The 26920-nt window shown below is 46.0% G+C and overlaps 1 protein-coding gene and 1 long non-coding RNA gene across 3 annotated transcripts; one reads left to right on the top strand and one right to left on the bottom strand.

Moving 5' to 3' along the window:
• Positions 1-3352: 3352 nt before the first annotated feature.
• On the bottom strand, positions 3353-26905 carry SPOP (speckle type BTB/POZ protein). 2 transcript variants are annotated; one of them, XM_062632708.1, is made up of 10 exons: positions 26885-26905; positions 16580-16722; positions 15995-16116; positions 14237-14388; positions 14009-14136; positions 9861-10038; positions 9539-9594; positions 8995-9117; positions 5362-5504; positions 3353-4628 (listed from the first exon to the last, which is right to left on the bottom strand). In XM_062632708.1, exons 2-10 carry the CDS (start codon positions 16655-16657, stop codon positions 4484-4486), a joined length of 1125 nt encoding a protein of 374 aa, XP_062488692.1. In that variant the 5' UTR covers positions 16658-16722; positions 26885-26905; the 3' UTR covers positions 3353-4483. The 2 variants fall into 2 exon arrangements, with proteins under 2 accessions (XP_062488692.1, XP_062488691.1); XM_062632707.1 differs by lacking the exon at positions 26885-26905 and adding an exon at positions 26762-26822.
• On the top strand, positions 24610-26053 carry LOC134170917 (uncharacterized). Its single transcript, XR_009967410.1, has 3 exons — positions 24610-25019; positions 25128-25233; positions 25866-26053. It is a non-coding gene; the product is annotated as an uncharacterized LOC134170917 (long non-coding RNA).
• Positions 26906-26920: the final 15 nt, after the last annotated feature.

Genomic DNA, 26920 nt, shown 5'->3' with positions numbered 1-26920 from the left:
CATCCCTTCCCGACTCACCCAGCAATTAACACATTTCCTCAAGTGATTCGAAGAACTCAGTCTCAAAGTCGAATACATCAAGTAGGAGCAAGACACAAAATCCAAACCCAGAATTAGCCCAGCACTTGGCTGAAGTTTCTCACCTGTGCTCTGCCCAGCTTCAGCCGGGTTTAAAGTCCCCTTCTCCTGCTTTATCTAGCATCAATATCTTCCAAGAGTCCTCCAGGTGACTGCAGGTTCTTTCCCCACCTATTTCATGGGCTGATAGTTGGCTTTTTCCCTGCTGTCTCCTAGTTTCTTTTGCCTGTTCTCTTGCTGGGCAGGTCAAGCCAGCACTCACCTGCTGTTCCCCCTCTTGCTCTGCACCCATCGGCACCAGCACCTCACTGAAAGTTAACTTTCGCTGGAACACACACAAAAGGAACTGGAATTGCCCAGGCAGTATTTGCTGCAGCACGTGTCTGCAACTGCAGCCAAAGACCCAGGTGGGCAGCAGGTCAGGAGAAAACAACAGCCACCCAGAACAAACCCCTCCCTAATTAAACAGCTTCGTATTGGATTAACCAAGGAAAGGCATTAGAAAGAAGGGAGTGATGGAATTCTGCAACCCGAGTTCAATGGTAAGTCATGAAAGGAAGGAAAACTGCACGGCCCAAGCTGCCTGAACCAGATAATGATTTTAGCAAAGCCTTTTGCAAAGTAAATTGCACGGAAGTTGAGAAACCTGAAAGAAGTTTAAGAGAAAAAGAAAATCTCTGCCTCCTTCAAGGAAGTGTGAGGGGAAAAAAGAAGGAGCGTGCGGGTATTGTGTGTCCTTAGCAGCAGTTTGAGAACCAGAACAAAGGCAGAGAGAGTTTCAAAGCACAGCAGCTCGCCCCGCTCTGCTGTTTGTTCTGCTCATAAGCACACAAGCTGTTTCCTTTCATCTGGAAAAACTCACACAATAAGAAAAACACCTCAAAAGAACCCGAGTCTGTAATAACAAAGCCCAAGGGGCAGCCAGAAAGAGATCTTTTTGGCCAGGAAGAAATATTTGGTGTTTGGAGAGAGCCGCCTGTGTCTGCTGTAGGGCACACGTACATCCTCCTGCTGCAGGAGCCGCGCAGCAGAGATTTGCCTTCCCTCCTCTCCTCTCCTCTCCTCTCCTCCCCACAGCCAGATGAAGGCTGCAACCCTTCAGGTCAGCACAAAAGGGAGCAGAGGAAGCAGGAGCAAGGAGATAATAGGGAGAAGGCAGCACATGAAAGAGTGCAGCCGGGGACGAAACGTCTCCCTGTCACCCCTGCGAGGAGGGGGAAGAGGAGGCATCAGAAGCCCGAGCGGGGTAGAAGCCGCATCCTGAACGGGGCCGGTGGCGGCTGCGGCTCGCAGGAGCCGGGGAAAGCAGCGCTCTGAAAGGTTGTTTTGATAAATCTGCCATCTCCTTGTGGAATTCCAATCTCCAACTGTTCCACTGGCAGCGAGAGCTCTGCAGTAACAACACATGCCACAGCTTGTGAGTTGACTGGAATTACATTTCAGATGTGGGGAGGGGAGGATGTCAGTGGGAGGTTTATGAACAGTATGCTCTAGCTCTGATGTTGTTATCACCAGATGGCTTCAGCTGTATCATTTACAAGAAAAAACAAACAACCCAAAAGGTAGAGAAGGGAAGGTGAAGCTGACAAATAAATCCTCATTCACTGCAACTGGAACAACGTGAACAAGCGGCCTGCTTCCCTTCAGACCTTCCGTGACAGCGTGTTCTCAAACTGCAGCCTGGCTCCGCAGGAGGGGCTGGGACAGATGAGCCCCAGAACAGATCATTCTCCTGCAGGTACCTCCCCATCCTCCGGGGAAGGAGACTGCCAAAGCTGCATCACTTCCCTCTAAATCCCTCCCCAGAAAGGGCAATGTGAACCCCATTCCCTGCCTGCTTCCCAGGAGCCAGGGCTGCTCCTCCAACAGTTGGTCGCTGACGTGATGAGGCTCAAAGGTCTGGGTCAGGTTGGAAGCTCTCGGTAAACAGCGCAGCTCCTGCAGCGTCATTGGGCATCTCAGTGCCACAGAGCCAACTTCTGCAATTCCCTGGCAATGAACTTTTCATGCCTGGCTGCAATTAGAAGCTAGAAATGCTGGTTTGAGTTGTGACAGGGTAGCGCAGAGAACCTCATTATGACTAAATGCTTTGCTTACTTAAAAGGAAACGCACGTTGAATCCAATAGAAAAGGAATTAGTGGCATTCAGGCAGGAGATGCAATATGGGAATTTGTGAGGCACGTAAAGGGAAGGATTTACTGTACAGAGAATTGTGTGTTTGTGATGAGCACCTCCGGGGGGGGGAACAAAAAGGGGCAGAGACCCTCTCATGAGTCACCATCTGATAAAAATAGATGAACTCAGAGTGAATGAACAGATATGTGCTTCACCCAGAGGACAAGAGGCTGGGAACGGAAGGATGGTAACAGAAAAATCAGAGCCAACTGCTTCCTGATCCATTTCCTAGGCAAAACAAAGAGTTATTCCCTGTAATCCATTACGTGCCCTACAGCAGCATCTTCAGATCAGCTCCATTTGCCACTGTGTATTTCAGTTTAACGTTCTTTGAGGTTTGGGGCTCACGATGACACACGTGGATGGGTCCATTCTACACAGGCATCCTGCACTGCACCTCCATCTGATGGAGCAGACGGTGGCTTGCACTATTCTCCCTTCCCACATCAGGCAGAATGAAGGACCACAGGTCACAGAATAGTCAGGGTTGGAAAGAACCTTAAGATCATCAAGTTCCAACCCCCTGTCATAGGCAGGGACACTTCACACCAGACCCTGTCACCCAAGGCTCTGTCCAACCTGGCCTTGAGCACTGCCAGGGATGGGGCAGCCACAGCTTCCCTGGGCACCCTGTGCCAGCTCCTCAGCACCCTCACAGGGAAGAGCCTTATCTCCAGCCTGAACTTCCCCTGTTTCAGTGTGAACCCATCACCTTGTGTCCTATCACTGCAGTCCCTGATGAAGAGCCCCTCTCCAGCATCTCTGCAGCCCCTTTCAGACACTGGAAGCTGCTCTGAGGTCTCCAGGCAGCTTCTCTGCTCCAGGTTCAACAGCCCCAATGGTCTCAGCCTGTCTTTGTAAGGGAGCTGCTCCAGCCCCTGCCCATCCTCATGGACTCCTCTGGACTTGCTCCAGTGTGCAACATTGCTTCCTGAATCCTACCTGACTTCCAGCAGCAGCGTGGCACTATCAGTCAATGCGTGGCACTATCAGTCCATGGCAGCAGACTGAAAGGGAACATTTCGGGAGCTGGATCTTGAGTGGGCAGTTTTAGAAGCGAGCCACCCCAGCAATGAAGAGACCACAGGTACCACACAGTACAAAATAGTCATTATTTATATTTTCCAAAAGAAAAAAAAATAAAACAAAAAAAGTTACCAGCTATTTTGAAAGTTCTTCCCTGTAAGAAGAGTGACTAATAGAAAGGAACAGGACTGGCTCTGATACAGTCAGCAAGTCAGGTACAAACAGTTGTTAAGAATCATGTAGCAACTCAGGACAGGGACTCTTGACGCAGCGTTCATCAACAATAAAATTCCTTTTTTTTTTTTTTTTTGCTCCTTTTTTGTCTTTTGTAGAAAAAAAAGGGGGGAGGGGAAGGGGAAATAAAGCAGGGAAAAATGCCAAAAACATTTCCCACAATATCTAAAACCAGGAACCGTTGTTCTCGTCAGACAGCACGCTCCGCAGCCAGGAGTTTCTAGAGTCCTTTCCAACCCAGCCTTGCTCAGAGGCTGCCTTCAGGCTCTCACCCCTCCAGAACACAGCCCTTCACTGTCCCCTTGCACTTCAACCTGTCATTTTATAAAGGGGGGGTTCTTGGGTTTTGTTTTTTGCAGTTAACATACAAGTGCTACTAACAGAGAAACTGATCTTCTTGTTGCTGGATGGCAATAAGGAGTTACACAAATGTCCCGCTTTTAGCTCAGCTGGAAGGACTTAAATTCTCTTTTGTTTTGATATAAATACTACTGGAGCTCCCATCAGGTCTTTCCTTCCCAGAACCCCCCCGGGAATTCTTTTTGACCCTCCAATGCTCTCCAAAACTAAAATGTCCTCTTGCTCCAGGCATCTGACGACTTGTTCTGTGCTGCCAGACGCAGAGACGTTGTTTTGCCCAGGACCTCTGCTGGGTTATCCCGACTTGGGTTGGTGCCTAAACCGAACCCTGGACTTAATTGACTCAGCCAAGTCGAAGGGAACACACAGACGATGCAGCGACAGGGATTCGTTAGGTTGAACAGCCCCAGAGCCCCAGGCCCACCCTCCCCCCTCTCCCCAAGTTACTTGGTGCTGTTTTAAAAAGTCTGGGTGTCACGAAGCAGTCTCTTCCCCCCAACAACAGAGTAAAAGCTCCACAATTTCGCTGTCTACCTGGTGGTCAAGGTTACAGCAGCAACGGATGATGCTGCTTCCAGAAAAACATGGGGTGGTGTGGCAAAGACGACTTTAGGATTGCTTCAGTCGCTTACGTGGGGGTCCCAGAAAGGGACACTGTGCAGAGGCCAGAGAGCGATACGCCTCAGCCACCAAATGGGGATGTGACACTACCATAGACTTCCAGCCTGAGGTCTCCATGACGTCAGAAGCATGACTAGGAAGAAGAGAGAAGAGATCTAAGTTAGCAACTGGGGATAAGAAGCATTCACTAAACAGATCCTTTCCGCCTGCCTGAGAAACCTCCCATTTTTAAGGCACTGGTTTAGAGTCACTCTGTGTGTATGTTAGATAGCTTTTGTGGAGGACTGTAAGCTTTGGCTCTGCTGGCACAGTGCTGTGCTGGAAAGGCCTTCCACTGAAGGATGAAAAGCTCAGACATACGTGATCCCAGGTGGAGGACAGCAGGAACACAATGCTCATCCACCCCGACAACTCAGCACAGGAGTATTTTAAAGCACTGAGAAAAGCTGCATGAACTGACAAATGAGATTAAAAATGTTTCCAGACATCAAAGTAGTTGGTAGCTATTTTACACCTACTGAAAAGGGTCTTTCTATTATAAGTTGCAAGCAGTCCCTCAACATCAGGAACTACCTGATATTCTATTACCTAAAACTGCTTGTGATCTTAGGAAGAGATCCATAATAACTCACAGAAACAGTCCTGCTGCACACTCTGAACAGTCCCAGCAGGACAAGACTAATTTGCCTTTAGGGCAATGCCACTTCTGAGATGCCAGATAAATGCAGGACCACAATGGGGAACTATCAAAGAGAAATAATAGAGAAGAATCTCCCCTGTATGTGACAGTCCCCAGGCTGTGACCCCTATTGCTAATAAACACTTTCCTCTAGATTTATTGCATCCTGGACCACAAGTAAACTCACTAGTTAATGAAGTCCACAGCTTGAGTTTTCAGTTGATCAGCACTATGTAGGTCAGCTAGAATGAGGATCTCAGCTGCGTTTTCCACAGACAGGTTACTGCACAGGGCGTCCTCACACATCACCTTCAGACGTTCTAGAGCATACTGCAAAATACAAGCCAAGGTACAGTTACAAAGGAGAACACACTTAATCAGGCCTGATGTGAAGCTTTACTTGTGCTCCTTCACCCTTCAGTACCAAACTATTATGCTGAGCAGAGCAATGTGCTTTGCTATATAAATCTGAACTGTACTCAAAGAAATAGTGATAGCGAAAAAAAGAGATAAAGAGCAGAATCATGATGCGCCCACCCTGAGGAAAGCAATGGAGAGGAAACATACCCACCATAACTCAGCCCGGCCTCCTTGTGTTACAGCCTTAGTGGTGTTGCGTTCATGCTTTGCAATGAGAGTTTCAGGTCACCTGTAATACTTACTAACTCAGTTACTACAAGGCACAGAACGCTAAAGGCAAGTCTTTACTCTAATACTGCATGACAGTGCTACTCAGGCTCAGCGGGAAGACCTATCTAACAGGGAATGCTCCACAGGTGTTCCAGGGATGTTTAGGCACTTTTCACTCAATTTCTTTGCCATTAATGACCTGTACATTAAGATTAGCCTTGCTCAAGCACATGCTACTAATTTAATACTACAATGTTAAACAAACACCCCTGATTTCTTGTAGCTGTCCAGCTGGAAGCAAAACATCACAGCCCGTCTGTAATGCCTTGGCAAAAGTCTGTTCTAACTTCACATTCCCCATCTAAGAGTTTTTACCCTCCAATTGTGCACTTGCCTCGAGATTTTTCAGATCCACAGAGTTGGGCCATGTCAGTGCTTTGGGAAATTCAAAGGATATGCTGCCTAATAAAGAAGAGTGCTGCCTAATAACTTCCACATTCTACTTGCTGCAGCACTTCAGTCAGGATTAAAACATGCCAAGAGTTTCAAAAGCAACACAGTGGTCTTGGGCAGCCTTCAAAAAGGGCAGCACTTAGCTGCTAAGCCACTTGTTATCAAGAACTCACACCCAAGCCCCAAACCTCAGTCTTGTGGAATATCATAGCTGGGAACTGCAAGATAACTTGTGACACTCTTGGCATGTGTGAGCTCATTCTGGGGTTTGCAGCTCTCTGGATGAAAGAAACAAGAGTATTTCTGTGTAATTCTGAATAGTCTAGATCCCATGATTACATTTCACAGGCACGAGAGAGTAGTCAATTCTAATGCAGTTCTTAGATGAGTTATGACACTAGCACTACAGAAGTTGTCCTAAAGATTAAGCACAGTTAAGACTTCAGGTTATGATTTCAAATTGAGTGACGTTTCTATATCATAAACTTTCAGATTTATGTATGTGACAGAGAACTGCATTTGAGAGCATCCTTCATAGTGTTTACGAGGCTTCTCTGGACAACTCTGGGGTGACATTCTTCAGGATGCAAAGCCACAGTTGGAAGAGATCCTGGATTTGTAAGGACTGCTCTGTCAATCTGACCAGAGAGCTGGCACCAAGCTCATTTGCCTGATGCTGGGAGCACTGCCCTCTGATGAGGGGTATTACTAGACAGTGGTTTTATATTCTGATTGAGATTTTCATCCCATCTGGATTAAATTTAGATGCCTAAATTTAGATGCCAGAAACAGTTTTTCCACTTAGGACTCCATGATAACAAGTGCTTCAATTGAGGCATGGCACTCATACCCAGGACAGTTTTATCGCCCCAGAACATCCCAGAAGGCAAATCAAATTTCCTTGCTTCATCTGTTTCAATAACTAAACCAGTTTCAAATGAGGGGCAAGCCATGAGTTTCTATTATTGTCTGTCAGTAGCTCAAACCAGCAGCAAACAAAGGTAAAAGCATTCCTTTTGTCAACCGAATATTCTCCTCCACGCATGTACAACTTTTATGTCGATTTTCACTACAAATAGCTCAGCTTCTAATTACACAGTTGGGCAGAAGTTGCCATTCTGGTCTCTCAGGTACCCAAACTCCCTCCTTTCTTAATTACACTTTAAAAGAACACCCTACCTAATAGTGTGCTTACCCAAGAGGCTGAAATAGTATCTCCTGGGCTGAGGAGATGTGCCTTGTTTTGGTTTTGGTCTAATTACATCTTTTCCCCAAGAGGCAGGAGGAACTCAGAAGAAGCTGTTTCAGTCTCCTGAGTAAGTATGAGATGGTTTATGTGCTTTCGTCAAAGAGGGTTTATTTCTGCTTTTAAAAGACACCCAATGAGTTTAAAAGGGGAAAAAAACAACACCCTACATTAAAAGCCAAGGAACTGAAAGTTAAAGCCTACTCTGTCCTTAATGTACTGCTTCTGACTTCCACTTGTCTCAGTTAAAGACGTGAGCTCTCAATCAATACTCTTTAAATATTGACTAAAATATGTGGCAATGATTATAATCAAGCAGAGAATCTCCTTGCATTACTTCCCACTTTTACTCTAGTTCCAGTGGCCTAATTATGGCATATGGAGCATTTCACCTCTCAAATCAGCATTGTTGATGAAGCCCAGGTCTGCAGTGACAGGGAATTTGATGGCCATGTGGTGGTTGCGTGGAACAAGGTTACATGCATCCACATCTTAGGATCCACCACCCTAACTGGCACCCACAAGAGAATCCAAGGACTGAAGAAGCATGGAGACTGAACTACGGTCTCACCCCTAGAGGTGGTCCCTCCAGGTCAGAGTTGAGGCACATTGGCAGGGCAGTGTGGAGAATCTTGCACTGCTGCTACCCGTGCTGAACCTGTTCCATGGATAAAGTCAGGACTTTAGTCTCCAGTGCTGTCAAACTGGCATCTTTCACCAGCACTAAGTTCACTTTTAAGAGAAAAAAAAAAAAAGAAAAAGGAAATACAGTTTTGGTTATATATTAGGAATTTCCAGTGGTTAAGACAGCTCACTGGCCAGCAGAGCACTCTTCTGTCCTTGGGGCTGCAAAGGGAAGGAGGCAGCAGCTGCCTGGCTGGCAAGGCCACAGCACTGCCACATGGGGACTACCAGCAGCCTTCCAGTCAGACCATCCCCAACACCTCCCTGGCAAGGACCCTGCAAGACCACAGCTGGGTTAGGCAGCAGCGCTTCCTCCAGTGCACCCCTTCTTGCCATTAACAGCAGGGACTGCCACTGCAAGAAGAAAACAAACACCACCTTCCCACTCTTGGCTATCCATCGCTTTAGAGCACCTCTTGAAGGTGCAGCTACCAGGCAGAGCAGAAGGAGAAGCATGCCCTGTTTGCCAAAACAGAACACTACTTTGGAGATTTGGTAATAATCACCCTAAAAAGGTACCACCAGTCTCACAGTGTCATTTTCTTCTCATCCCCAGCTCTTATGCTAGGTCATGCTGAATACAAACACGTCTGAAATGTCAAGAAAATGCTTAAAAATGAGCAACAGAGATAGAAATTCCTGATTGTTATATGCTAAGATATGTATCTATACAGCTATAGGTATCATATATATAGCCGATCTTATACTACATCCAGGTTCACCTATAAGCAACAACCAAGGAGCACTCTGTAAAGCAAGGCACGTGTCATTCCTGGTTCTCTGAACACCCCTAAGTCCCAACCATACCTTGTCAGCAGCTGCCAGCAAGTCATCAGCCATTTTGTCCAGATTTGGTGCCTTCCCCGTGTAAATAAAGCACATCATTTCCTTGAAAACTTCAGGCTCCACGTCATTGATTTCAACACGATTCTGTAGCAGGAAAAGGAAGCTTATTAAGACCCTGGCAAGAAGCAAAAGGCCTCCTTCCACCCAAGCTCTTTCAGCATTCAGAAATGCCCAACAATTTAGAATGTGTACTAATTGAAAGAGAAGAAGGAAATCAGGTGGATGGAGTAAGAAAAACTCTTTAAGTTGTATTTCACATTCTCTCCTTCTCCCTATCCCACCACAGCCTCTTTCCCCAAGAGTCACAAAGGCAACAACTGCCTCTCAATCTCTTTCTTCCTCCCTTGAAGACAGTTAGATGCAGGTCTCTGCTTCAATGTGAGAAAACCAGTTAAAAGGTGACAACAGTCACAAACCCTACCTAAGTCAGATGTGACCAGCGATGCTAGCAGCTGACTACAGAGCTATTCACCTAGGCAAAGAAGTTCTCCTTCCTTCAACTCACCTTTTTACTCTCTTCCATCTCATGTTCAAACATGGCGCTGAAGACCGGGGAACGCGCTAGAGGTGAGGAACAGAAACCCCAGTTAGATACAAGTGGAACAGAAGTTCAGGGTTTGACATCCAGTGACGTGGCTGATGTAGCTTCCAACTGGGTAAGAAGTCCTTTCAACCAAGGCTGAAGGGTACATGGGTGGCAAGGAACGTTTCTGGAGTTTCCTCTGGAAACATACTAACTGCTCCTTACAAATGCTTTAGGAATACAACCATTTGCCATCAGGTCGTTGTCTCCTAGCTCACAAAGACCCATTCAGTTCAATACCAACCTGCCAGTATGGCTTTGTGAGCCTGGAACTCCTGGCCTGCCACGCACAGGCAGCAGTCAGTGAAGCGCGAGTTCTCCCAGAGTCCTCCCAGCTCATCTGCCAGGCGGCACTCGGGCACCTTCACCATGTTCATGGTGTTCTGGCCGGAGATGTTGACGGAGTCCTGCACCACGCTCACCTGGAGGGGAAAGGAGAGCAAACAACCCCAAACCTCAAACACACGCTGTAACAACTGATCTCCCTACAGGAAGCTTTTGTTTCCAGGGCAGGTGAAAACTACCAGCACGTCTATGCAATTTCATCCTTACTTTATTAGATGGTATCCTAAGGAAGTGAAACCTTATTTTTCTGCCTTTACAGACATGACACCTGACCTAGTTTTTTCCTTCCATCAACACTCTTAAACCCTCCCCAATCAATAATGTAATACAGACAGCAGGACAAATGAAAATGAAGCATACACAGAGCTTCTATAACCAAGCACTGCATCCACACATGTATGCAGGGCAGTGTCTGACCCCTCTTACTGCTTCTGGGTCTAAATTCCTTCCATTACATTATCAAATACACTTTAGAAGAAACAGTAAGCTAAAGAAAAGCAGCTTTGTGACAAGTAATCTGGAAGTTTGGGGAAGGCAGGTTCCTTATCACCTGCTCTAAAGCACACAGGGTTAGGCAGGGACCATCCATGCTGCCGATAAGGAACCTTCACAAAGGGAAGTGTTAAAAGCCAGTTCAACACTAAACCATTATGGTTAAACACAGGGTAAATCATAACCCACAGCAGACTCCAGTTAGGAGAGATCAGAGTGACTGACACTACCCTGCTCTAACAAAGAGGAAACGAAGAAGGTGACTGACAGGGAAGCTACATGAGACTCTTTCCTGGATTTGCTGTTAAGTCCAAGTTAAATTTCACTTCTATTAATAACCAATGGCCAAAGAAGAACAAGGGTCAGCAAAGGAAGCTTCACAGTTATGTAAAAGAGGAAATGACGAAGTGAGATGACAGAAGTATCTCCTGAGGAAAGAAGCCTGCTGACAGCACAGACCCCAGCTCCTGACAAACCTCCAGTGGGTTTCTGAGGGCAGCCACGGTTAAACACCCAAACCCAAACATGTATCAGATGCTGTTTGCCAAAGGACACCAATGGTCAGCCAGAGCTGAATCACACAATCCCAGACTGGTTTCAGTTGGAAGGGACCTTAAAGATCATTCAGCTCCAACCCCCTGCCAAATACGAGGAAACTAATATTCTTCTTCATGGATTTGACAGCCACATTCTGGTCTTCCCCTGTGCCATCCAGACCAGCAACATGGACTTGATGGCCAAAACTGATCAGATTCATTTAAAGGAATTCCAAGCTGTAGATCCCTTGCTGGAATCCAGTACTGATTACAGACCAGCCAAAAACCCACTTGCTACCTGTGTCTCAAATCAACAAATAAACCTCTCCATAGATGACAGAAAGTCAATTACTCACATGAAAATCTATTACATGGCCTTTTACATAAGGAGTTGAGAGATTCTAAGTGGTGATCAGCCTTAGGGGTAAAAACAGGGAAGGTTTTGCTCAAGGTGTTTTCAACATCTCAGCAAGGGCAGCAATGCTACCGAGCTCAGAAGAGAGCTATTACTGTCACTTTGGGAACACCATTCTTTGTGGAGCTTTACCAGGGTATCTGCCTATGATGTTAGAAGAGAACTGAAAGAGCAAAGAGTGATGCAGTTGGGATATGAACAGTCAACCCCACCTGCAAAACAGCAGTTGAGAAATCCCCCAACTGACAACTAAGTGAGGTCAGATGTGAAACACTTGACAAGACACATCATTCTCTGCCCTAACGGCATCTGCAGCAAGATGTCATCTGTGCTCAGCACCAGACATGAGCAGAGAGGAAAAGACCTTTTTCCTTTAATAACGCAATGAGAAGGTGCAGCAGAGACAACCTTCTGGTCTCCAGAACACTCCCAACACATACCCACCTAACAAACATCAAGTATTGTTAACTCCTTGGAGAGTTTCTACATGCAAAACATGCTTGCTAAAAGTACAGATGTGAGCAGCATCACTTGGCACCTGTGGCCAGCCGGGAAGCATTAGGAGAGCATATGGCACACTGGTTTACATGCAAGGAGACTTGTAGGCTCAGGAAGGAGAAGTAAAAAATAGAAAGAGTGAGGGGAATAAAACCCCAAAAGGAAGCTGGTGAAAGCTGTTGCCAAACTGTTTCCAGACAGCAAAACCTTCCCTCTGATATCACTAAACTTCAGATTTCTTACATGCTCGAGTGGAGAATGAACTGAAAGAGAAAACAGAAGATGTCAAGGCCAAGTGAAGGCAGCAGCAAGTTCTCTCTTCATCCAGAACAAACAAAATCACTGAGCTGAAGCTTTTCAAAGGAGTTCAGTAAAGAGTGAAGTGACTTGAATTAGTCCCAGTTGCCAAGACTACTGGTGGAGCTCAGGTTTAGCTGCACTGAACCTTGCAAATTCCCTTCTCAGACATTCATTTTGGAGTTTCACTCCACAATTGGGAGTTTTCTACCTCTTTCATCATGGAGGAAAGAGCATTTGCCAGACCTACAGAGGTGGGAGCCAAGACACTGTTCTCCTCCCATATTCACAGAATCATAGAAACGTTTGGGTTGAAGGGACCTTAAAGCTCATCCAGCTCCAACCCCTGCCACGGGCAGGGACACCTTCCACTGGAGCAGCTTGCTCCAAGCCCCTGTGTCCAGCCTGGCCTTGAACACTGCCAGGGATGGGGCAGCCACAGCTTCTCTGGGCACCCTGTGCCAGTGCCTCAGCACCCTCACAGGGAAGAGCTTCTGCCTCAGATCTAACCTGAACTTCCCCTGTTTCAGTTTGAACCCATCAACCCATGTCCTATCACTACAATCCCTGATGAAGAGTCCCTCTCCAGCATCCTTGTAGCCCCCTTCAGACACTGGAAGCTGCTCTGAGGTCTCAACACAGCTTCTCTTCCCCAGGCTGAACAGCCCCAGTGTTCTCAGCCTGGCTCCGTACAGGAGCTGCTCCAGCCCCTGAGCATCCTCGTGGCTTCCTCTGGACTTGCTCCAACAGCTCCATGTCCTTCTTATGTTGAGGACACCAGAACTGCACACAGTGCTGTAAGTGGGGTCTGACGAGAGCAGAGGAAAGGGGCAGGATCAAGTGTTAAAGGAAGGGCTTTCTCCATGACAGTAACTATTTTTGCTACTGATCCTTTACAAGTTAAATATGTGAATGCCTACGGTGGCCAAGCAAAAGTGAAAATAAAACCCAAACAACAAACCCAAGGTAGAAAAACCTCCAAAAAACCCCAACTGTTGAACAGCTCTGAAGCATTTCCTTCACTCCTGACAGAACACACAGCAAAGAAAAGACTCCCATGAAAAAACAACACTGCAAGAGACCCAAAGAGAGAACAACTCGTTCTACCTGTCTTCTGGCAAAAATCACAGCTACAGGAGGCATTCTGCAGTTAAAAAGACAAAAGAAGTGAAGCAGAAGCTCTGAAGACCCTGGAGAGTTTCAATTTGCTCATTTAAAACTTAAAACACATAGCTGCAGAAATGACTGCATCTTTGTCTGAAATTAGTACTATCGAAATCATCATTCTGTAAGCAGTTGAGAGAAAAATACAGACACAATGAAGAGAAAGTAGTGGTTCCTATAAAATTCCTTTTTCTTCTGTTTTTCTTGTTGTTGGCTCTACAGGCACACTGAAGGGGAGAATTTCTTTATTCAGCAGGCAAGTAATAGGCAGGCCAGTTGCCACCACAGAGCTAGCGCTGGTTATTATCCCAAGTGAGTTTCAACTTAAACAGTAGAAACAGATGGATGATAACACTAAACCACAAGTGAAATGATAATCAAACACGCTTCATTCCTATCATCATCCCAGGTAAAAGACAAATCTAAAGTAACACACAAATGCATGGGAGTGAATCACCATGAATCACCCCCAGAAGCAGCCGCCGGAAGCACACACACATACCCAAATAAAACCTAAGTGCCATAAAACCAGGCAGGATTTCTCCTGACACCTCTGACTCTGTAAAAGCAAGGATGAAAAAATCAGGTCACATCTACCTCCAGCTAATGGAAGTGCTGCTCTTTCAGCGGCACAGCAAGACTTACCTCACAGAAGAGAGTGAGTTTGTCATCTGGAAGAAGTCCATTGGCCTCATCCAAAAGAAAGTCTCTTCTAATGAATTTCTTGAATCCCCAGTCCTTGCCTTGTACAAATCGATACGCTCGCTGGCTCTCTGAAAGAGAGACGGTGCTTCAGACACCAGCTGAGCCTCGCCTCATCAAACAGCTAACACCAACCTGACCCCAGCAGACAAGACATGAGTTTTTACCCACCCATTGCTTTTGTCTCTTCTCCTTTAGCATTCAGGATGGAGAATTTGAACTTGGCTCGAACTTCACTTTTTGGACAGCTCACCAGCAGCAGATAGAGGGATAGATAATCTTTACTTTCTTCATCCAAGCCTTTGGGGTTCACACGTAAACACCTGTAAAAGCAGGGATCTGAGTCAGATGCCAGGGCCAGGTCTGGCAGGTCATTCCCAGCCTTCAAAACAAGGGCAGTTTTCACCATCAAATGTACAGCAAATCAGTTCTGTTTAACAGCCACACTGGAATAACAGATGTGTAAATAAGAGTGGAACTGCACGCTGCCTCAGACTCATGCTACATCTCCACGACAGATAATAATATACAGGCAGGAACTATGAGCAAAGCAACAAACCACAGGGGGGGAAAGAGGAAGGGGTTTAAATAACTGAAAAGAACCCTGGATGTCAATTTTCACAAAAGGAAAGCGAAAGCAATGGTCAAACGGAAGCAACGGCTCTGAGGAAGGGCAACAAATCCAGAGAAATGCTTGGTAAAAACTCCAAAGGAAGCAACTGAAAGGAAAAATGGGGATCTGGAAGGCTGGTGGTTTCTCAAACACCGTAATACTAGGGCAAGAAAGAAAAAACTACTCCTGTGTGAAGAAAATGTAGTAAGTGCAGGAAGAGGCTTAACTCATAAGCACTTCCATGACCTGAAACTTGCCACAGAATCTTACCAAAAGCAAGATCTAGGCCAAATGACTAACAGCTCAAAGACATAATGACAAAAAAGCAGAAAGATCTAGACACTGACTGAGCTCTGCCCTGCAAAGGTTGCAAAGGTAATGTAATGCAATAGCAAAGAGCAGCCCAAAGAAAGCACAGGGCTGCCACCCAAAGGAAGGGAACACAAACTGTATCACAGACACGCTATTATTTAGTGTCTGACTTGCTGCAATCTGTCCTAAGGAGGTTTAAAGATAGATGTTAACACACTTCACATCAACAATGGATAAAATAAGGTACTGGGTGTCCATGGATCTCCCAGGTCAGCCACGACCCATAGTAGATGCACATTCTGAACAAAGTCTACTCCGAGTTACTGGGAATTACTCAAGGAGAACTCAAGGAAGGTAAGGAAAGTTTTAAAGGAAAGGGAAAGGGCAAAAAGAATGTCAGCTTTAAGAAGCAGAAACTCCACGGCAGAAGGAGTTACAGAACATTGTTACTTCCATCACCTCTATGTTAAGTCTCCAAATCCCCAAAAAGCTGCCACGAAGAGGAAGGTCATACAGTAGCGACAGTCTTCTATTGCAGGATTTAGAGTGCAGGCAAAAATTACCTTTTTAACAACATGGGGTATTAGGGACTGAAAGTGGGAGGCTGAAACAGAGCTTGAACACACTGGCTGTGGACTCGCATTGCCTCGTAAAGCTCAGTCCAAAAAAACCCCAAATTAAGACATTACTAACCCTCCACAGCACGGCTCAGCTTCAAGACAGGATGTGATCTCCCTTTCAGCTATGGGTTTCCATTAGTGCTGATGGTTTCCATTAGCAAACACTGCAAACAGCAGTTGTTTTGTGCGCCCAAACACAATGCTGAAGCAACAGCAGCTTCTCTGGGCACACGTTGTACAGTCAAGGAAGCAAGAGCCCATCTGTGCACTACAAATATTTTCTTCTGTATTTATATTTTATAGATTTTTCTCTGTTCTAGAACCCCAAACACACAGTTCTTTCACACAGTGGTAGAAGGTGAACCTCTCTACTCTATTCCTCACCATTTGAGTTTATCATTGGCTCCAGATGAAAAGGTTGAGCTTTTGATGACCTCACCCATTTCTTCTCGGCAGAAGCTAAAGTTGTTTATGGTCCACATGTAGGAAAACTTCACTACCTTGATCTGAAAACAGAGGAGAAGAGGTGGTTTAGGGTCACACGTTCATTCACCCCATCCATCTTAAGGGCAAAAAACACAAAACTTGCAAGTTTTCTTGAGTCATTTACATGACAAACAACCTCCAAGTACAAGCCACAGAGGCAGCTGGACCACTCCAACCTCTCCAAATGCCTCCTCCAAAGTTCTCCTTGCCAAGTGCAGAGGGCAGCAGTCTGTTGCCTTGGAGAATCATGGAATCATAGAATAGCCTGGGTTGGAAGAGACCTTCAAAGCTCACCTAGCCCAACCCCCTTGCAATGAGCAGGGACATCTTCAGCTAGACCAGGCCGCATCAAGCCCCATCCAAGCTGGCCTTGAACACTGCCAGACTCTGAACTCCAGACTCGAAACTTGTTTTGATTCACTTCTTAACCACAAGGCTCTAACCGAGTCGTGTCAAGAGCATCCCAGCAGAGCGGGGACTTACCTGAGTGTAGCACCAGCTTTCTGCTACAGGTCCACTCGACATTTCTGCCGGAGGGGGAGGACTCGGCACTCTTGACATCGCCAGTTTGAAGATTCAACAGGATTTCACCCCTCAGCAGAAGAAATCCGGAACTGAGCTTCACCCTGTCCATCCCAGCAAGAGGGAAAAGAAAAGGAAAACCATTGAGACTAAAGAAAAACCCAGACCAACCTTCAGGAGCACTGGTAAATCCCATGGGACACACGTTAAAGCCATCATCCTGCTTTCTCCCTCCCCCCTTCAAAATGTGTTGTTATATTTAAACATTTCCAAGTGTTGCCATATGTTTTCTGGAGAGGGGATATACCACCTCCACTCACTCCTTCAATGCGCAGCTCCTTACAGGAATCAGCCCAGCACATCATCTTGCTTTAAGGAGTCCAAGACTCCCACTTGACTCGGAATTTACTACTTTACTCTGAGGCCACCATTCCGGCTCACTACTTACCCCCTGTTTTCATTCCGAGAGACTAAGACTATCAGAGATCAGATCTGACAACTGAAGTTCTTAATCTGAGAGCCACAGTAGCAACACGCAACCTAAGCTCAACAGCAAAACAAAGCCCTAGGTTCAGTGACTCCACATCAACAGAATGATTTCTTACAGCTTATATCTTCTCCTGAAACCTGGCTGCTAGGGAATGTGTTGGGAATTATTTCTCTGCTTCTGGATGCAGACCAGACCTCTCCCAAGCAAGGCTCACACCAGTCTATGGCTTCGCTAGAGTTCTGCACACCTTCCCAAAGCACCTGGCAATACCAGCACACACGCATTAGCCAACTGTAAAAACCAGAAGTGAGGGTTTATTAGGTTTCATTTCCTTTGAAAGAGCCCAAGTGAGCTCATGTCAATACTGAAGAAGAGATACTGGCTATCAGGAGCTAAGAAAGAAGTGGAGCACCCTGCAGAGATGCAAGTTAACTCCATGGAAATGTATTTCCTGGAGCAAAGCTCAGGGGCAAACAACGACTTGAGCAACGTGAGGTGCAGAGGCCCAGCACTGAGGGTAACTGAGAGCTTTCTCATCAAACTGCTTCCCAAACTTCTTGTATTTGCAGATCGTGCTCTGCAAGTGAAATGAGGAGGATGAAAAGACAGGGACATCAATCTGCAGTTCAGGCACTTGCTGCAGGTTTTATTACCTGAAACTTAAAATTACCCCAATTCCTCCACTCTCTGTCATTCAAATTAAGCTGAGCTTGGCAGACACTTCTGAATACTCAGCTAACTGCCCTTCTACTGGCAATATTCAGTCTTGTCTCCAAGACCATCACTGCTTCATTGTCTCCAGTCACAGCGAAGTGTCTCCAGGGTCCTTCTGGGACAGATAAAACCTGGAATTCCAGCACAAGCAGCAAAACCCACTTCCCCCTCTCCAGGGCTGGAGGAATGCTGCCTTATTGCTGGTTTTAGCCCAGGGGCAGGAGCAGGAGAGACCCAGGCTTCTTTCTTCCCCTTGGGGTTCACAGCAGCACTGCTCAACTCCCCCCAGGCTGTCCCATTGTTCTGTTCACAGCTATTTTTAATCTATATTGTTCCAGTGATGTTTTATAGCACAGGCACAAACACCTGGGACACACACTCCTGAGAGGAGAACAAGTAGCCAGGGAGAGGATGAAGATTCTTAAGCTCACTCCTCACTGACATCAACCTAAGAAACAAGGTGCCAAGCCTAAAGGGTCTGACCAGACGAAAGAACGATGAATAAAGTGAAATCAGGTTTTGTTTGTTGCTACAATTGTAGTTAATTTCAGTCATTTCAGATTTTAATAATCCTTCATCTCAATCTCCCCTCTGGCAGGTTAAAGCCATTCCCCTTGCCCTGCCCCTCCATCCCTTGTCCAAAGCCCCTCTCCAGCTTTCCTGGAACCCCTTCAGGCACTGGAGCTGCTCTCAGGTCTCCCCTTCAGGAGCCTTCTCTTCTCCAGGCTGCCCCAGCCCAGCTCTCTCAGCCTGGCTCCAGAGCAGAGCTGCTCCAGCCCTCGCAGCATCCCCATGGCCTCCTCTGGCCTCGCTCCAGCAGCTCCACGTCCCTCTTGTGCTGCTCCCCAGAGCTGGACACAGTTAATTAAACCTCAAGCCACAACCACCTACTTGGTCTTCTTCCCAACATGGGTGCTGGGCACAGCCCACCACTTCAAGACACCGCAAAGCTCTGATGAGACCTGTGTGGAGAATCAGTGCCCAAGCAGCGTCTTCCCAGTGCCTGTGAGGTCACAAGGCTGCTCTTGCCCAGAACCAAGACCCACATAAGGTATTTATCAACACTAAGCATTCTTCTAGAGGAAGAACTTCTACTTCCAAGTAAACTGAAGCAATTAAATGTCTCCACACACAGATGAGAGAAGTGGTTTAACACTTCTGCGTAATTACGCAGTTGAAAGACTCCAGTGGGGCCTTCTTGAAGACAAATTGGGAAATTTAGTGATAACACTTCCCCTTGATGGCATGAAAATGAAGGATTAATGATGAGGCAAAGAGGAGACAACAACTTTGTATGTTACAGTGGCACATTCATCAAGCCTGCTGGAACACCCTGAGAAGTTGAAGGGTTTCCTGGGTGGAGGGCAGAAGTTAATCCCAGATTCCTGTGTTTCACCAGTCTCCCAAGGAGCTGCTCTCCAGAAGGCTGCTGGGGAAGGAAACAGATAATCGTGTGATGGCCAAACTGAAACTTTAAACAGCTACTTTCTGTATCCAACAGGATTTTAAGCTAAATCATCTTACAGATGCAAAGAAGCTCTAGAAAGCTTCTGTGGTATAAAAGGCAAGGCGGCTGTATGAGCTTGAGACACACTGGACTATATAATGTCCTCTGAGTAACTGCCACTTTTATCTCTCATATCCTTTCCTCCCAGATGGCTTGGCTAGGCAGGTGGCAATAAAAGTTATGACAGCCTGCTAATAGAATTGCTGCATGCCAGTTATGCTTTTCAAATGGCCCAAAGGTTGGAGATTTGAAAGATTTTTCTGCTCTTCGGAAAAGACACTTAGTCTGGTGTGTCAGAGCTTCCTACAGATGCTTTGTGAGGCAGTTAAATACAGTTAAAAAGAGATGTTAAATGCCAGTGTACCCCCAGCTCAATATGGCAATTGACCATCAAATGCCATCACTGGTACTTTTACCACTGTAGTAAATCATAGTGGGAATAAACAGGTAATATCCAGCAGTGTCCTTTGCAAAAGTTAGCAGTAAGGAAAAACTTGCCTCTTGCTTTGCTCAGCAAGCGCAGGAACAGGGGAAGTAAAAGGTCACCGAAATATATCCTTACAAGTGTGCTTTCGAACCTGCCGTGCCCTGTTCCTCCTTCAAATGGAGCACTGTGTGCAGTTCTGGTGTCCTCTACATAAAAAGGACATGGAGCTGTTGGAGCAAGTCCAGAGGAAGCCATGAGGATGAGCTCCAGCTGAGAACACTGGGGCTGCTCAGCCTGGAGAAGAGAAGCTGTGGAGACCTCAGAGCAGCTTCGGGCTACAAGGATGCTGGAGAGGGACTCTTCCTCAGGGACTGTAGTGATAGGACAAGGGGTGACGGGTTCAAACTGAAACAGGGGAAGTTCAGGTTGCAGATAAGGGAGAAGTTCTCCCCTGTGAGGGTGCTGAGGCACTGGCACGGGATGCCCAGAGAAGCTGTGGCTGCCCCATCCCTGGCAGTGCTCAAGGCCAGGTTGGACACAGGGGCTTGGAGCAAGCTGCTCCAGTGGAAGGGGTCCCTGCCCGTGGCAGGGGTTGGAACTGGCTGATCTTAAGGCCCTTTCCCACCCAAACCATTCTATGATTTTCCATTCTTGGAATGGTTTTAATTTATTTTTCCTCCTAAGCCAATTTTCCCATTATAAAACAAGGGGGAAAAAAATATTAAAAATAGGTTTGGTCACTTCCAAAAATAATAATTTGTATAAACTCTGAAGGGCTGGGACAAGAGTCAGCAGAATATCAATGCTGTGAGGAGAACTGCACGTCTGCCATAGACTGTGGAAGAAAAGGAACACGAGTTTTTAGCTGTAGCACATCCTCCTCCCCAGATATCACCAGATAAAATAGCAAAAGCTAAAACTAACCCAAGGAAAGAGAGAGGAAGTTGGTGGGAAGCAACAGCCAAAATTCCTCTAAATAACTTTCTGCTTTTATAAACAAAACCTCCACTGAGAATCCGTGCTCTTCAGTCCTTCAGCTGGATTTTTGGACTTCTTCTAACACTGCTTCATTCCGGTGTTTGAACACCTGTAGAAACCTGCACCCCCTTAAATCACATCCAACCCTACCTAGAAATAACCCAAAGTATCTGGAATTACACCCACACCAGTAAATATAAAAAGTAATCACATTCTTAGAAGCAAACTGGATTTGTAGTTTTAGAGACACTGCTTGTGTTTTGGTCACAACATGTTTGCTTTGCCTCTTCTTTAACTCTTTCTATTTCTATATTTAATCCTCTTGAGGTACATCCTGAGATGCTTAAAGCTTAAATCTCAAGACTCTTTCTCCTCAGAAGTTAATCTTCCTCCTAATTTGATAACTCAGGTCAGAAGCGTGTTCAAAGGCAAGCAAGCTCTCATTCCTTTCTCTCCAAATGCTCCTTTTCACCTCTTTGCTCTTCATTCTTGCCAGTCCATTCCTGCTCATCTCTTTCCTCTCACAAGGAAAAATGTTACTGGAACACAGTACAGAAACAATGAGCTCGAGCAGACTTCAGTCTTCAGTAAGAAACCTGAGCTTAGTTTTGAAGAGAAGGGGCTTGTTATTGCCCATGAACTCTCTCATTTCAGATTCCCCCTCACAGCCAAACCGTAACAAGTATTTTACAGCTCCAGTTCCTACTTGTAGGGGAAATTGTTACCTGTCACTTGTCAAGTAGCTCAGTTGCCATTTTAGCAGATTTCTTGAGACAAGTAAACCATGTGCACTTTCACAGCATGGAAGTCTTCCAAATGGAAAGGTAACGCCATGAACACTGCTCTTCCCCAAAGAACTTCCCAAGGACCTGGCCCAGCACACTGCAGAGCTGACCTCCAGCAAACCACCAAGACTATAAACTAAATAAAGGGCTCCAGAGGGAATTAACTTCCCACTAATTCAAACACCTGCTAGTCCTCTCATCACATATTCCCAGTGCCATCCTGCCTTAATATTTCTAAGAGATTATCAAGCCCAGCTTGAGCTGAAACACACTTTCTGCCATTATCCTTCTGGGAATTAGGCTTTCAAATAATCCAGTTAGAGATGACGTGTGGCCAGTTCTTGTTGCTTTTGTTTTCTTCTTCCCCTTCTGTTCTTATAAAACCACTTGAACAATTCTTCCTCCTATTTTCCCCACCAATAGTAAAGCTCAATAAGCTACTGGGCAATATTATCCTTGGAGAAATATTGATTATCTGCTAGCCAAGAGCCAACTCAAAAGCACAGAAGTTATAACTCTTTCTGATACTGGGACTTTCACCACACTTGCAGGTTTGGTTAAGGTCGGCACCAACCTAAAGCAAGGATAGTGCAGCACATTCCCAGGATACAGCTGAATATCATCTACTGTAATGCTTGTCTTTGCACTCCCTGCTATTATGGTATTATATCAAATTTGAACAACAGCCATTTCACTTGCTAGAGAGCAGAGGGCAGCGAGGCAGAACACAACATCTGACGGGCAATCTTCAGAAGTTCTAGGCTCCAATACCTCCACTGGCACACTGTTCTTCTCTTTGGGCAACAAATGAGCACAAATCCCCCACAATCTAAGAGGAAATCTTAGGCAATTTGTCTCTCTCAAATGCAGTGAAATAAATGTTCTCCAAATTTCAGCTAGTGCCCACAAGTGCTTCTAAGAACTTCAGCAAACTGATACATGTGGTTTTTAAGCACAACTTGTTGAGGCTGCACACTTCTACACAAAAAAAAGCAGCTGCAGGAAACGAAGGCGCCAATATAGTGGTGCCATTTAACAGGATTTTGAAACGACAACGGCAGCTTTATGAGGGCAGGATACCCAAGAGCCTGACTTCCATGCAGCCAAGGGGATGCTGTATCATGTCTTCACCATAAACTAATGGAATCTTGGGGAAGGAGAAGGGGTAGGCAACATTCTGTAACAGTCCACACAGTTGTAAGCACGGTTCTAGCCATGTTAACTGACAACTTTGTAGTCAGTGTCTGCTCTAGCCTCTTATGCAGCAGCGCTTGGGAGGCAGCCAGGCAGCCTCTCTGCATTGCCATCGAGCAGCTCCAGAGGACTTGGTCTGTGTGGCTCCACCTGCACTCCAGTCTCACTGCTATGAGCATGGCTCTAAACCCAGGGCTGTCAGCTGAGCTCTTCTTTCAGACACAAAGACAAATCCACGATTTGAAATGAAAAATTAAAATGAAAAAGGATTTCTTTTGAAGAGAAAATAACTCAGGCCTCAGTAGCTTCCAAATCCAAGCAGAAGAAATTAAACTCCTCCTAGTACATGAGTGCTATTTGAGAAAAGTTGCTACATACAGTTATGATCTGATTTATGAACAAATTTCTGCAGTGACGAGCAAAGAATGTGGGCAGAACAGTAACTAAAGCCACACTTCAAAATATACATGTTCTAAAGTGAAAAGACTTCTCCAGCTGATTAAGTCCTGGCAGCAAACTCCCTGTCTGGCTCCAAGATCAGTTAAGTTTTTCCAGGCCATCTTCTCTGCCCATGCAGAGAAGAAGAATTTTGCTTAATATCAGTTCTTGTCGCAGCCCAAACAGAGATATTCACGTTAGACTCATTTGGGAGATAGCTGTTTACTGGCAAAGATGAGGACTTAGACTTAATGGAAAGGAGGAAATAAAACCAACCTGAACAACTACACGTCACTGTTTAAATCCCACAAATCATTTTGTGACCTCTACAAGGGCCATTCCTGCATATTCATAGCTCAAAAATATATAATTCTTTAAGTTGTGTTTGCTATCAGAAGGCAGTTTCCATTTTTAAACATCACATAGCAGATCGATGCTGCGTAGATGTCACTGCCACATCTGGGATCACATGTGTTCCAACTGTACTGCTATGAACTCAATGTTAACTCCTAACTAAGAGGACCTTAAACTATCAAGCAGCAATTGAAGTATCCTCGTGTCCACCTACAGCCTATGAGTTTACAGATGATGTGACATGAAACGGTTCTGAATATGGACAAAATTTAAGTGTTCAGAGTTAAATCTTCCAGCATGTTTTCAGAAGCAATATTACCGTACTTGTGAGATGCCTCAGTATTTAAAATACTTTTAAAACAGCACAGTTAAACCCAATATTCTGAGTTTTGCTGTAGGTGAGTCTCTTCAAGGTGTGCACAGGCATCTTTTTTTTTGCCAGACAATTATTTCTGTCACCAGAAGTTGGATCAATTTTTAAAAGCATTAACACTCCTGTGTATGATTCACAGCCCAAGCATTACATCAGCCCCCATTTAAAATGCATAATGTACATGCTGCATTGCTAGAGCAAGCCGTTTTTCAAGTCCACACTCATACAACATAACCTATGGAATAAGACCTACAACACAGGCTAAGAAAAGCTGAACTGAGGTCTCAGTATGGATATGGTAACACTCTTTCCTCTAGTGAGTCTGAAGTCACCAGTATCCTACTGCCTTCTACTCTATCAATGGCTAAAACAGTATCTTATTCCAGTTATGAATTCAGTGTTGGAGTGTTTAACCCCTCCCATGGTCCTGACATTATAAACTCTACAGATGCTTAAAGAAATCTGTGGAGTTGTAAGGTCAGGGAACACGACGGTGCAACTCCTGCCTCCAGCCAAAGAATTTACTCACACTACAAAAATGAACTCTCAAGTCTTTTCCAGGCATTTGCTACACAGTCAGTGGTTCTGCATCCTTTTAGTCCTAAAACTGTGGAGAAAAAAGCCCCAACCAAAACCCCCACAAATTACATTTCACATGGGCTATGTATTTTCTTGACTTCTCAGCTATGATTGTCAGCAAAGAGGAAGAGACTTCCAGAATTACTCAACCCCTTCCTTCCAAAATGCTTCTACAGAGTTTAGTAAAGGGCCATGAGACGAAGAAAAGAAGTTCTGATACATTAATACAGCTTCTGAAAAACAGCAGCTTCTCTGCTTCCTCGAGGGTATCAATACTTGGATCTCACACTAGTTTCCTGTACCCTCATGTGATTCTAGAGCCTGGGACACATGCTTTATTTAAGTGGGCTCCCAAGAACAAAGTACAAGGCAGAATGCGGCAGCAGCTTATCAACTGAGAATCAAGTAGCAACACATTGTCGTTATATTTCCTCTCTGTGCTGAGTAGGAAACACCAGCAGTCAGAGGCTGGAGGAATACAGCAAGATCTTACATAAGACTCCAATCGTGCAGAAAATCGAGCCAAAGCTGGGGAGGAGAGAAGGAATTTTCCCAAATTACAGTGGGTATTTCCAAGCATGAAACTATGAACACAATCCCTAACACAGCAACAGCTCCTAAGTGTACAAAACACAGGTATCTGTCCCAGCTTTTATGCCCAGTCTTGCAGAAATGATGCTCAGGAAGAAATGAAGCAGATGATTTCAAGTTCACAGTGCAATGGCAAGCCCCACGAGTTAAATGCTGAACACAAGAGTGTGCCAAGAATAAAGCTGGTAAGTCCCTCTTATTGTAAACTGGATTGGTGTCTAGAAAAATCACGCAGGGCAACAAACTCGGGTTCACAGTGCAGACCTAACACTGGGCCTGTCTCAGTTCAGAGATTAACCCTAAACTTCCCCCCACCCGGCTCGGGTTCAGTGGAAACAGAGCAGAGTGGTGAGAGGAACTCTTTTGACCATTTATCAGGCCTAACCAAGCCAATACTACCGCCAGTGCTGGCACCTTCTCCATGTTAAAACACCAGCTAATTGGAAGATCCATTACACAGGAAGTAGTTTTTAAGCACTCCACTGTGCTGTGTGCAGTAAGTGAGGATACTGCTCACCATGTGCCACACCAAACCCCATTGCAACACCCTCCGTGATGCGTATCGACACGTAAATCCTCGAGGTTTTGGGGAGGAAACACGATTAGTTTTACAGCAGTGGTAACCATACTCAAGTGAATCCAGGTATCAGATCTGACAGTAGTTACTGCAATCTTCTGGTGGGTACAGCTTTGTATTACTGTCCTCTACTGAGAGTGACAGGCTGACAGCTTGCAAAGCACTCCTGCTCTCATGTGGGCTCCATAGCCATCCACCACAAACTACCGTGAGGAAAACAAGTATGTGCTTTTTCTTCAGGTCACAACAAAACAAGTGACACAAGGAAACCAAAGCACTCTTGGCATCTGGGTAGAAAACGTCACTGGAAAAGAAGTGAGCCAGTTACGTTAACTGAACTGATTTGGGGGGGGGGGGGGTAATAACCAGAAAGTTCTGTTATATACAGCATAAATAAAAGTGCAATTCTTTTACACAATTCCGTAGGGTTTCACATTAAAACAACCCAAACATAACCACTTAGAACTCTAAAGGCAATCACAAAACTAGTATTCCCTTTCATTATGCCACGATGCTGCTCTACCACCACAGATGTAAACACGTTTAACACTGCTGAGCTGGAGGAAAAGGACGACAAATAACGTTCTATTCTGTGGTTTTCTCCCCTCTAAAAACTCTGGTCGCAAAAAGCCAAGTTCCACAGGCAGCCTCACAAATACTACGGGAATAATACGATACCTTTATAACACCATCTATCACTCATCAAGATAACGCTTTTAGCAAGCATGAGCATTCCATCAACCCGCACCAGGGGCACATCTAACTGCGAAAGGGGATTCTCCTGCCTTCCCAGACTGCAGGATGATGCACCACTTCCTTTAAGCACCCCTACAGGCCTGAGACACAGCCAAGAGCTCCCGGTCCTCATCCCAGACACCCGAGATCCAACTGAGCCGAAGCCCAAGCTCCGTCCTGCTGCCGGAACGCGGCACAGCCACAACCTGTCATCCTCGCTCGGCCGGGCTGCTCCTCACCGCAGCTCTTCCGCTCCTTCCCCACTCGCGCTCCCACTCGGCTCCCGGCACCACACCTCTCCCGCTGCCTGCGGACCGCCGGCCAGCCCCGCACCAGGCCCGCTCACAACTTTCCCCTCCTCCTTCCCTCAGGCCCCGCTCCCCCCGCGGGGCCGCTCCTACCTCGGGCCCAGCGGGTGCCTCCCGCCGCCGAGGCGCTGCTCCAGGCCGAGGCGCGGGCTGGGGGTGGCGGCCGCGAGCTCTCGCCCCCGCCTCACTCCGCGGCCAGCCCCGCTACGAGCACACCGGCGGCCGCAGCTCACTATTTGGCAGCATGTCTTC

Source organism: Pezoporus occidentalis, unplaced genomic scaffold, assembly GCF_034315485.1.
Source record: "Pezoporus occidentalis ecotype Australia unplaced genomic scaffold, CSIRO_AGI_Poc_V1 ctg394, whole genome shotgun sequence".
Classification (NCBI taxonomy): domain Eukaryota; kingdom Metazoa; phylum Chordata; class Aves; order Psittaciformes; family Psittacidae; genus Pezoporus; species Pezoporus occidentalis.
Note: the sequence above shows the minus strand (reverse complement) of the source record. Positions and strands in the feature narration are given on the sequence as shown.

Bases quoted from the DNA above. Each gene is read 5' to 3' on its own strand.
- SPOP (XM_062632708.1), bottom strand. From the start codon at position 16,657: ATGTCAAGAGTGCCGAGTCCTCCCCCTCCGGCAGAAATGTCGAGTGGA. The intron at 10,039-14,008 runs GTAAGTCTTGCT...TTTCCCCTCCAG, and splicing joins AACTCACTCTCTTCTGTGAG to GTGAGCGTGGTGCAGGACTC. The intron at 9,595-9,860 runs GTTGGTATTGAA...CCTCACCTCTAG, and splicing joins TCACAAAGCCATACTGGCAG to CGCGTTCCCCGGTCTTCAGC.